This window comes from Petaurus breviceps, unplaced genomic scaffold, assembly GCF_028583685.1.
Source record: "Petaurus breviceps papuanus isolate PSGF00001 unplaced genomic scaffold, PetGlider_PUasm1.0 685, whole genome shotgun sequence".
NCBI classification, from domain to species: domain Eukaryota; kingdom Metazoa; phylum Chordata; class Mammalia; order Diprotodontia; family Petauridae; genus Petaurus; species Petaurus breviceps.
Window position 1 is genome coordinate 4,907,153 of NW_027186455.1, and position 12,119 is coordinate 4,919,271.

Sequence of the window (12,119 nt, forward strand, 5' to 3'; positions counted from 1 at the left end):
TGCTAACTTGGGAAAAGTACCCTCTCCTGGATCTCCTATGTACTTCCTACACTGGGTTTTTTTTCTTGGGAATCTCCCTTTTCTCCTTACTTTATAAAAAATAAGCCTAAGGTAGAATTGGCAGCAAGAAGGCACAAAGAGTAGTATGACTTAAACGTGGGGAGAAATCTTTAAAATAGGAAAATAACTTATTTTTCTTGTTCACATCTGTCTTTACCTCTGTAAATTAATTTTGCTGCATTAAGCTCTCCTGTTGTATTTGGTCTTAGCTCTTATAATAGATACTTGTTACCCAAGCTTCAATTACTTTTGGTTACTTGGTCTGGTCCTTTCCTGTAGTGTTAGAGGTTTCGTTTTTTAGAGCAGTATACAACAGATTCATCTTTGACTTTCTGACTTTATTTTTTGGTAGTCTTTCTCCTGGAACTTAAGCATCTTATAGGGTGCCTGTTTATTCTTCTAAAAGAAGAGACCCATCTTAGATTATTTTACCAAAATTTAGATACATGCAGAGATCCAGCACTTCATTTAAATTCAGAATGAAATTCACTTTTAATAGTTAAAAGCTTAGTTTGACAGATGACCTTTTTTTTTTCCATAAAAATAGGTTCTGGGTACATCTTGAATCTGTTTTAAGATATGTAATGAAAGCCTTGTAAGTTTGAGATCTTAAATGTTTTTCTTTTTTTTTTTTAATCAACATGATGCATGTTTTTTTTAAAAAAAACTGCATCTGCTTAAAGGGATTTATTACTAAAATTGCTTATTTTTCTACAGAGTTGTCTGCTGGTTCTCAGCTTGAAGAAGAATCTACAGTCCTTATTGATCCTTTTTTCTTGGCGTTACCATTTTTGAAGCAAAGTTAACTAGCTTTCTAGTCTGAGCTTTCTTTTTGGCCGTCTTTAAAAAAATTTTTTTTGATCCATAAGGTAGACAAGCGATAGTTCTACAATGTCCAAGTCATTCCAGCAGTCATCTCTCAGTAGGGACTCACAAGGTCATGGGCGTGACCTATCTGCAGGAATAGGCCTTCTTGCTGCTGCTACCCAGTCTTTAAGTATGCCAGCATCTCTTGGAAGGATGAACCAGGGTACTGCACGCCTTGCTAGTTTAATGAATCTTGGAATGAGTTCTTCATTGAATCAACAAGGATCTCATAGTGCACTGTCTTCTGCTAGTACTTCTTCCCATAATTTGCAATCTATATTTAACATTGGAAGTAGAGGTCCACTCCCTTTGTCTTCTCAACACCGTGGAGATGCGGACCAGGCCAGTAACATTTTGGCCAGTTTTGGTCTGTCTGCTAGAGACTTAGATGAACTGAGTCGTTATCCAGAGGACAAGATTACTCCTGAGAATTTGCCCCAGATCCTTCTACAACTTAAAAGGAGGAGAACTGAAGAAGGCCCTTCATTGAGTTATGGTAGAGATGGCAGATCTGCTACACGGGAGCCACCATACAGAGTACCTAGGGATGATTGGGAAGAAAAAAGGCACTTTAGAAGAGATAGTTTTGATGATCGTGGTCCTAGTCTCAACCCAGTGCTTGATTATGACCATGGAAGTCGTTCTCAAGAATCTGGTTATTATGACAGAATGGATTATGAAGATGACAGATTAAGAGATGGAGAAAGGTGTAGGGATGAATCTTTTTATGGTGAGCCCTCACATAACTATCATAAATTTGACAGTGAGTATGAGAGAATGGGTCGTGGTCCTGGTCCTTTACAAGAGAGATCTCTCTTTGAGAAAAAGAGAGGCGCTCCTCCAAGTAGCAATATTGAAGACTTCCATGGATTCTTACCGAAGGGTTATCCCCATCTGTGCTCTATATGTGATATGCCAGTTCATTCTAATAAGGTGAGTTAATGCAACAGATACTTCTAATTTCCTTTACATTGTAGTACCTATCTGTTTTTACCTATATCTTACTCTTTCGATAGTCTGATTACATTGAGTTGATCTAAAAGTTTGATATACTTTTGAGAGCACTTGCTTTATTTGGAAGATAATTGTTATTGAGCATTTTAAACCAGGGCTTTACATTAATATATTCTGTTTGCCTAGATTACTTCTGGCCACTGAGCTGTCATCCACTGGGATATCTTGTTGGCATTTTGCATCTATATGTTCCTCTTAACCATACATTTAAGCAGGTTTTTTTTATCTGCTTTGTTGAGTTGTTTTGAATATTTTTTTTGCAGTCTGTGTCCTGTGCTATTCAGGAAGCTTGATTTCAGCTCTCCACATCTGTCTTGATTGCTGAATTTACATAGTAAAGATGTGTTCTTGCACACTTCTCTTTTTTTCTTATCCGTGGCTAAGGGAAAGCGTTAATGTAGAGCCCTGGAGTTTGCTTCAGTATGTTTCATATTTTAGATTAGTTCATTCTTAACTTTTTAATTTCCTTTAACACAAACTCTCATACTATGGCTGAAATTTGTCATCATTTTTTTTCTCCTTTTCCACACTTTTCTTAAGCACTTCAAAATTCACTTTTTATTATCCCATGTTGCATCTATCCCTTTAGAAACTTGGAAATTTCAATCAGCTACTGCAGTATCCTGCTCTATGTTCCTAGTAAGCATATTCTTTACCTGGTTTAGGTGTAGATTTCTATTATGTTCATTTTAAACAAAAAAAAAATCTAATTCTCCTCTGTTTGCTTAATTATCATTCACATCTGGCAAAATGGCAACTTATTCAAAATGCCTTTTTTGAACACATTGTCCTTTCTCTTTCAACTTTTTCAATTTTATCCATTCTCGCTATTTTCAAAATATAATACAATTGGATTTTAAGGGCACTCCTACCTTCATGTGTAATTTCTGACCATCAATTTTTCCTGGTCTGATATAAGATCATTCCACTTTTAGGGAACGTGTTGCTGTTAAGAATTTAATTTAGAAAAACATCCAAAAGTGTCATTTCCTATCCACATCTATTCCATTAAAACATTTAAAAGGAATAATAATTTTTAAATAAAATTACCCAACCAAATTAAGTTACTTCTGTTAAAAAACAAACTTAAAAAACTACTTATCACCCACATTCTCCCTTTCTGCTTGAATCTGTGAATTTTCGTTTACTCAGATAAGGGGTGGTACTTTACAACTCTAAAAAGATTACAATTTTGATCTGAAATACTTGAATTTACAGAGCACTTTGGAAATTTAAACTTTAAAATTAACTAGTTGAATGTGTTTATTTTAAGGATATGAAGGTTCTTTAAACTACTAACTAGGTAAAATACCCCAAAAGTCTTTACTAATGTAGTATATTTCAATACCAAATTACTTTGTAGTAGTATTAAAATTTTTGTTGAGATGTTGTGGTTTTCCCTCCAGAATGCTAATTCTAAATGCTTAAATCAGCATTTTTCTATTCTATACTAGGTGCCACCCCCCCATTTCCCTTTCCCCTACTGTTAAATATTCTTTGTATATTCTTAATGAAACTTTTAAATTTGGGGTCAATGATTCAAACTAGACCTTGAGTTTTACTGTGAGTTGATATAACAATGGAAAAGTTTCTTAGGTTTATACCTAAGGGTGAATGCTAAAGGGCAAAAATAAATAAAAGATCTCTAAACCCCAAGAATAATTGCCAATTTCACTGTATTCTTAGGGCCTGCTTCATCATTTTTTTGCTAATGCAGCTGTTGAGGGCAATTGATAGAGAAATACAAATTCATAAAGTTGCATGTATTTGGAAGCTTCCATTTACCCTTGTGTTGCACATAGAGCAGTAAATGAAAATTTGCTGCTGGTACATAGAACAGGACAATGCAGTAAAGGAATGTGTGAGGAAACTTAGATTAAAGAAATGTGTGTTTTATATATTGCATTTTATCCAAATAATTAGCACCTTTTAGTTCTTTTAAGTACTTACCTTAAGTGAATCTAAATTAAGGATTACAAATTACAACAGGAAGAATTATTTTTTCAAATAAGTAGTACACAAAGGGATATAGCTTTATCAGTCATTGCTAAAAATCACAAGCCATGTGTCCAGCCTGCTTTTGTGATCTGTCAAAATGTGTGAATTTTAAAAAACAAAGTTCAAAAGCTAAATTGTTGACTTATAATTTTTTCCCAAGTTCGTTGCCAATTTTTATGTTTTATTAAAAGCATTTATTCCCTTATGCTTCTAGTTTTGTATTAACATGATTGTTGTTTTGAGGCATGTTGTAACATGCTTTTTGTATCAACATTAGTTTTCGAAACCATAGATGAAGCAGTAGGGGATCATGCTTTAGAAGTTTAATCCTGCCCTTTTATATATACTGCATATTCTGGAAAATTTGTCATAGTTTGATGGTGGCTTTAAGTAACAAGCGGGTTCAATCAAAGTTTGAAAGAAATAGAAAACAGGGGCAGCTAGGTGGTACAGTGAATAGAGCACCGGCCCTGGAGTCAGGAGGACCTGAGTTCAAATCTAGCCTTAGACACAACACAAAAACTAGCCATGTGACCTTGGCCAAGTCACTTAAACCCCAATTGCCCTCCAAAAAGCAAAAGAAAAAAGAAATAGAAAACAAATTTTGAGTAGAAAAGTTAAAACTTTGTCACTATAAGATTTCCTTTGTAATGTTTTAAAAGTGATTTTGTTCTTTGTTCAAGAGGAGGAGGGTATTCCAGAGCTTTACTTTTAAATGTCTTAGTTCTTTTCTTGCCAGCTTACTATTACCTTTTTAATGTTAGCTTAGGCAATACAATTTTCATATTCCTTCTTTGATGTTTTCTGGGTAACTTCTCACTTCAGTCTTACCACCATTCATATTCTTTCTCTTTTTATTTTCTCAATTCTTTAAAAAGGCTTCCCATTTGTTTCTGGCATGTAGGAGAGCATTCAAACTTAATAAAGTCTTTTTTAGCCTAGGTCACATCTAAACCTTAAAACAAGATCCTTATATAAACTCCATTAATCTGACACACCAGGGTGCTTTCCTTATTAATTTTTATTTTTGATGAAGAATCAGAAAAAGAAATTAATTTAAATCCAAAATTCAGTTAGAGATTCTTCCCAGCCCTCAGAATTTGGACAGAATCTAATTTATTATTAACATAGAGGGATAGTTTGCAGAATTCTCCTGAAACTTGGGGCTAGATTTTGTACATCATGGTTAAGGAAGATATGTTTTGGGTTGAAATTTGTCCAGGTCAGGGACAATCATATTTTCACCTGCATAGAAATTGCTAATTCTACTGGAAGTTTGTCCCTATGTTAGCTGTGGAGTGGGGAAGTTGAATAAAAAATGTTAGCAGTTCTGTATATTCGTTCATCTTCTGTAGGTTGGTGTAAATAAAATGCCTGGTTGGTGAATCCTCTCCCTACTCTCCCTTCCAATCCTACTTACCCGCTGCTTTAATTTACGGATAGTTTTATTCTATAAGTAAACAAGATAAAAAAATTTGCTATTAAGATTTATGCCTATTCTACCAGTGGCAATATTTTTTCATCAATGATGGTCTAATTTCAGACCAGCTCATAATAACCTGGGTGGTGTCCAGAGTTCCTTTGCATACTGTCATCTTGTTTTTAAAGAAAATACAACTTTGAGGTACACAAATGGATTATTTATAATGACTACAATCCCTAGAAGAATTAATGAAATTCACTGTGCCCTGAATTCCATAGGCCCCATTCTCAGGCCCTTTAAAAACTTCAGTTTTTAGATAAATGAAGACTTCGCTATAGATCACAGATTTAGAGTTGGAAAAGACTAATTTAGAGGTCAGTTTGGTCCAGCACTGATTATATATACATGAGTAAATTGCTGTTTCCACACTGCTTTTCCCATTTTGTCTTTGTAGAAATATTTTTCAGGTTTTGAAAATGTCTGTGAAAAACTAGGATTTGAGTTATGAAATTTAGTTTTTTATGTGATTTTTTTTTTTAGAAAAACATGTTTTGTAATTGTAAAGGAATAGCCTTAACAAATTTTTAATTCCAAATTAAAAATGGGACAGTCGATTAATATTTCACTGTAAGATAAGGATTTGATGGGATCAAAACCTAGGTGTGAGAAAAGGGGGTAAAAAGGTTAGTTATAAGTTATATATAGGATCTAAAAAGTGGTTAGACATATCCTCCTTAGCTTAACTTAAAAACACAGTCTTTGACAAGTTTTCTAAAATTACTTCCATTATTTTCCTTGTATATAGGATTTTCAAAATGTCTTGTAAACCAAGGGAGGTTTTTTTTTTAGCCTTAAACTAGAGTCTGAATTATAAAAAACAGAATCTTCTGTCGTCATCCACAATTAACTACTAGGAAGAGCCATTTTCCAGAGGCCACCTGTTTTGTTGAGCTACAATTTTTCCTCTATGAATATGCATAAGATATTTGAGGGCAGGATCAAGCTCTAGAAAGAACTTAGGGAAGTTGTCAAGTTCATGTGATGGTAAGTTAGATGCCCAACAGACAATGGGTTTTATTATGTAACCATTAATGTTAGATGTTTAGTGCTCCAAATTTTGGTTCACTTGAAAATATTTCAATTTTATTTTTGTTAATTCTACAAATTTACTTTGCTGCAGGAGTGGAATCAACACATCAATGGAGCAACACACAGTCGACGCTGCCAACTTCTTCTTGAAATGTAGGAGTTTGAAATATCTCTTAAGCATCCATATTTATGACACAAGAACAGCAGTTAATCAGACTTTTGACATTTACCTAAAGTGCATCCTATTGTAGCTATACAGAATTTTGTGTGTTCTTGCTTACTGAAATAGTTACAGATGAGATCAGACTAACAATTTAGATGCTTGATTGGTTGAGTTGTATTAAATAATATATTGAATCTCTAGTATCTAAAAACTATTAAATAAGCCATTTTATTGCATAAGGGAAATTTTATGAGAAAGCTGCTTATAAGTGTGTATCCCTTTTAATATATGGAATAGATTCATGCCTAATGATTTATCAACAAAATCCTATCAGTGAAGAGCATGGGAACGACTATACCAAGGTCTTACTACTTTTCACTTTTCCAGTGGTAACATGGCTAGATCATACTATAGGAGAAATGTTTCTTTCCGTTTTCCCTAAATCAGAATTCTCAGGTAGCCTAGGCCAAGTTTGTTCCCTTACTCATTTTGGTAAGTTTGAAATTCTTTCTGTCTCTCAACCCAATGGGATAAATTTTAGTTATCCTGTAATCACAATATATAATTTCCACTAATCTGAAGTAAAAGCAGAACCAGTGTTTTTACTTTGAAGGTAATTTTTTGTTCTTTTTTAAGCTATCCAGAATGGAATCCTGACAATGATTCTGGACATGGAATGTAAGTACAAAACAGTACTTTAAAGTTTTCAACATTATTATTTTAAATGGTTTAGGTCTATAGAGTTTTTATATTTCATAAAATAGTGAAAGGCCTACTAGAAGTATTCAACTATGATTTCATTGCTAAAACAGGTTCATTTATATTTTTTTTGTTCAGATCATTTGTTGATTTATTATTATACTATTCTGAGTTAGTATGGTTTAGAATAAAATTTTCCTTTATTTGATTGATATATAAACAAAGCATTCCTGATAACTATTAAGTCACTCCAGAATTGTTTTGGAGTGTTTAATATTTGATGTATTCACATTTCTAGGGGTGATCCATTCATGTTGCAGCAATCTACAAACCCAGCACCGGGAATTTTGGGGCCCCCTCCTCCCTCATTCCATCTTGGGGGACCACCTGTTGGACCAAGAGGAAATATGGGTATGTTTTCCAGTCATTAGCTGAAAGAAAAACAGTAAGTGAAGTAATTGAATATCAACTAGATGAAAGGTTAATTAAAATGCCATTTATATGGCTGATACAGTGATCACATAAAAATTGACTAATTTTAAAAATTATTTCTAGATCATCTTTCCCTTTCTGTCAGGGTGCATATACCAGTTATGTTTTGTGTGAATTTATGATTATAACGTAAAAAATTACTTTCCCTCTTTTACAGGTGCCGGAAATGGAAATATGCAAGGACCAAGACACATGCAAAAAGGCAGAATGGTCAGTATTAAGTCTCAGATGTATTACAATATAAAAATGTGAACTTGGAGTTATTTAAAATGTTCATACCAACTATTTAGTCTCTTCAGTCATGAATCTTTTTTTTTTTTTTAAATTTTTGAGGTTCTTTCCAGGATTTTTTTAATGGATAATTTTTATTACATTCTTTATTATTATTATTGCTTTTCTTATTGGAGGGGGGAAGGCAGAGCAGTTGGGGTTAAGCGACTTGCCCAAGGTCATACAGCTAGTAAGGTTAAGTGTCTGGGGATCAGATTTGAATTCAGGTCCTCCTGATTCCAGGGCCAGTGCTCTGTTCACTGTGCCACATAGCCACCCTTCATGAATCTTGTGCATTTAGATCTTGGTTAATTGTATGGAAGAATACTTAGATACTGAAAGAGGCAGAAAATCAAAATTTAAAAACATAATGTTACCATTATACCAAATATAAATTGTTACCAATAAAGAGAATCCTCTCTGAAAACATCATTTTGCAGGGGAATATATACTGTATATTTAGCTTTCTAGAAACACAGGCTAGAGTTCTAGTGGTGTATCCCCCACCACTCCATCTGCAAGTTAGCTTATATAGAACTTAATATTGCATAAAACCAGAGTTTTATTCTATCTGTGCTTTTTTTCTTTCAAAGTAAATGCATTTAAGGGAATATTCTGTATTTTTATCTGCATGGTATCAAATATAAATCAAGAAACATTTGCGCTACTTCACAGAGTCCATAGAGATTTGTGTTGTTAATGAGATTTCCCCCTTCAGTGAGTTCATATCCAGTAGCAATCCCTATTTTGGGCCCTAGTTTGTAATAGTTGGAAAGTGAAAATAGAAGGTATTAACTATGGTCTAGAAGGTTTGAATTTATAGTAATATATCTACTATCTAAGCTCTTAGATGTCTTATATGTCTGTTGTCCTCAGCTCCTGAAAATCTAAGATTTCCTGAAATAAAGATAATATGGTGGTTCAGTTCGTTGACTACATTAATATGTTCTCATGGGGATAGCATTAGCTTTCAAAACCAAGACTTAAGACAAATAGTAAGAAAATGGGAGAAAAGAATCAGAGTAATAAAGTTTTCCCAAGGGAAGGGAAAGAGAAAAAAGTGGAGGGAGAGTGGACAGAAGCAGAAATTTGAAGGTGTGAGGAGTCTTAATGGTTGTGTGAGAACAAATAGCCGTAACAGCATTGGGGGAAGGGTGGATGCATTGTAGAGACAATCTGCCCTATGTACTTTTCAGTACTAGTGATGGTGTCACTAGATTACAACATGACACAATTATTAATATTCCTAAATATTGTCTACTGAATTAGGATAAAATATTGAGTGCATTAAGTCAGAAGTATGTGATTTTTTTTTTTATTAAAAGACTCAAGATATTTAACAGTTGGAAAGTTAAAGTATATAAAAGGTTGCTGAGAGGACATTGGAATGAAAGGACTATTGAATTTAATATGGTCAATAAAATGACTTTGATCAGGTGTAGTATATAAATTGATATCAGTTACCATGACCATGCTTTCCTTTAAAAAAGGTACCTTTGGTACATCTCTTAACACCTGGTACAAGATAGCACCAGAATCTGCCCCTGAATTAATAGGATTTTTTTTTCTTTTTGGAGGGGGGAAGGCAGGGCAATTGGGGTTAAGTGACTAGCCCAAGGTCATACAGCTAGTAAGTGTTAAGTGTCCTGAGGTCAGATTTGAGCTCAGGTCCTCCTGACTCCAGGGCCAGTGCTCTATTCACTGTACCACCTAGCTGCCCCCAATAGGAAATTTTTAAAGAAACATAGTGACGGTTTAACAGTTAATATACTTAAAGCAATTACTTCATTTATCCCTAAAGATATTGTCAGCTTATATAATATGAGCATTTTCACTTAAAAAGTTTTTTTTTTTTTTTTTAAGCAATTGGGGTTAAGTAACTTGCTCGAGGTTACACGGCCAGGTGTTTCTGGGTGGGTGCTAAGTGTCTGAGCTCAGATTCGATCCCAGGTCATCTCGACTCTGGGGCTAGTGCTCTTATGCACTGTGCTACCTGGCTGCCCCTACTTAAAAGTTATTAATAATGAATTTTGCCCTAGAAGTGGAGGTAGTGTTTGTCAGCCGAGATATTTTTCTGGACCAAATTTTTATGCGGATTAAATTTAAAATTTAAATTAAAAAAAATTGAATTTTAAAAATTGTTGAGTATAGTATTCATAGATTTTTCTATACAGTGGCCAAGTAAAAATTGACTTGTTTTATATATGAAGGATCACATATCTAGAGAACTGAAAGGGAATGCTATTCATGCTTAACCATTACATTTGTATATATAAACTTATAGTACTTGAGGTATTTTGCAGTAGTGGATAGAAAGATAATTTTAGATCCAGGAAGGACTTGGGTACTGTACTGCCTCTGACAATGTGATCCTGGGCAAGTCATTTAAATTTTCAGTGCCCCAGGAAGCTCTCTTAAGACCTAAATTGCAGAGAAGGCATTGACCTGGACTGATAAGTTCTTTCTTCATCTCATATTTTACCCTACCTTTTCTAGGTATTAATTGTAAATACCAAAAATGCTTTTATCTCTTGGACATTATAATTATTTTTAGAATCCTAAGAAAATACTAGAAATATTCTAGAATTGTGCTATATTATGTGAGTTTTAAGTTCACTAAAACATTGCTTATTAGTTATTATTATTTGAATTACTTTATTCTGGTATTGTACCATACACTTTTGATTTAAGTTGAGGCCTGCACACTTTATTTTTTATTGATAGGAAACTAGCAGAGTTGTTCACATTATGGATTTTCAGCGGGGGAAAAACTTGAGATACCAACTTTTGCAGCTGGTTGAACCATTTGGAGTAATTTCAAATCATCTGATCTTAAATAAAATCAACGAGGTGAGACTTAAACCATTTTTGAACTCTTTGGAATGAAGGCAGGAAGTAAATGCACACAGTTTAACTGTCTTTTTTTAACCTCTTGGCTATTTTATATTACAAAGTGCATTTTACCCCCTTATTAAATTTGTAAGCGCCATTGGATTAAGGACTGTATCCCATGAATAGTAGTAAATAGATGCTACTTAGTGAAACCAAAAAGAACTCTGCATTTAGAGTCAGAACAAATTGGTTTGTTCTTGAACTGGGCACATGATAGCTTTATGGACAAGTCCCATTAACTTCATGCCTTAGACTTCCCAACTATAAAATGGGAACAAAAATATTTATATATGGCTTATACTTTTTGCAGGCTGGTTGTTAGGAAACCACTTTCTATACACTACTGAAGCCAGCACATAATTTGATGTAATCTAGATATTAGATCTTAATTCTATTTTAAAGTTAATTAAATTGATGTATTACAAGAAAAAATGGTTTATTATAATATTGCATTAGAATTCTTTATAAGTGATTATACCCGAGCAAGAATTATTGTATTTCCACAAGGTTATAAAAAGCAACTTTATTCTTGAATGCCAGAAGGATAGTGTGAAGCCTGCTTTTCCTTTTGAGTAGTGGTAGAGTTGTTTTCCTGTTTCATTGGAATCTCTTGTCTGAGAGGAAGCATGGCATCATTACGTAGAACCCCTTGCATGTGGAGGTATACAGCCTATGCCTAAATCTTGGCTGCAATGCTTGCCAGTTATGTAGTATTGGCAAATAATTTAATCACTGAGCCTCAGTTTTCTACTAAAATGAGAATAATATTTGCATTATCTTTATGATAGCATTGCAAGTGAAGTACTTTACAAATATGAAGTGTGTTAAATTCTGTAATTGTAATTTAGCTTTCTAGAATTATTACAATTATCTACAAAAATGTTGCTGTACTGTTCGGGCACACAATGTACTAAACAGTATAACCTCTGAACAATATTTTAAGGTATTTCTGGGATATTTAGAAATTAACTTGTTCATTTAATTTCAGGCATTCATTGAAATGTCTACCACAGAAGATGCTCAGGCTGCAGTGGATTATTACACAACCACACCAGCACTAGTATTTGGCAAACCAGTAAGAGTTCATTTATCCCAGAAGTATAAAAGAATAAAGGTATGTTTTTACTCTTCAAAGTAACCTGTAGTATTAGT

General features: G+C 33.8%; 1 protein-coding gene across 10 annotated transcripts in view; it reads left to right on the plus strand.

Annotated features, from left to right (window-relative positions):
* Nucleotides 1-12,119, plus strand: part of MATR3 (matrin 3) — a 32,911-nt gene that overhangs the window by 12,334 nt on the left and 8,458 nt on the right. For 6 of the 10 annotated variants that reach the window (XM_069104324.1, XM_069104320.1, XM_069104319.1 and 3 more), the window contains exons 2-8: nucleotides 778-1,860; nucleotides 6,543-6,604; nucleotides 7,251-7,292; nucleotides 7,612-7,724; nucleotides 7,963-8,015; nucleotides 10,800-10,925; nucleotides 11,956-12,081. In XM_069104324.1, coding sequence (XP_068960425.1) covers nucleotides 952-1,860; nucleotides 6,543-6,604; nucleotides 7,251-7,292; nucleotides 7,612-7,724; nucleotides 7,963-8,015; nucleotides 10,800-10,925; nucleotides 11,956-12,081 — 1,431 coding nt within the window. In that variant the 5' untranslated portion in view covers nucleotides 778-951. The remainder of the gene's footprint in view (nucleotides 1-777; nucleotides 1,861-6,542; nucleotides 6,605-7,250; nucleotides 7,293-7,611; nucleotides 7,725-7,962; nucleotides 8,016-10,799; nucleotides 10,926-11,955; nucleotides 12,082-12,119) is intronic. The other 4 variants (XM_069104325.1, XM_069104326.1, XM_069104328.1 and 1 more) reach the window with 2 other exon arrangements.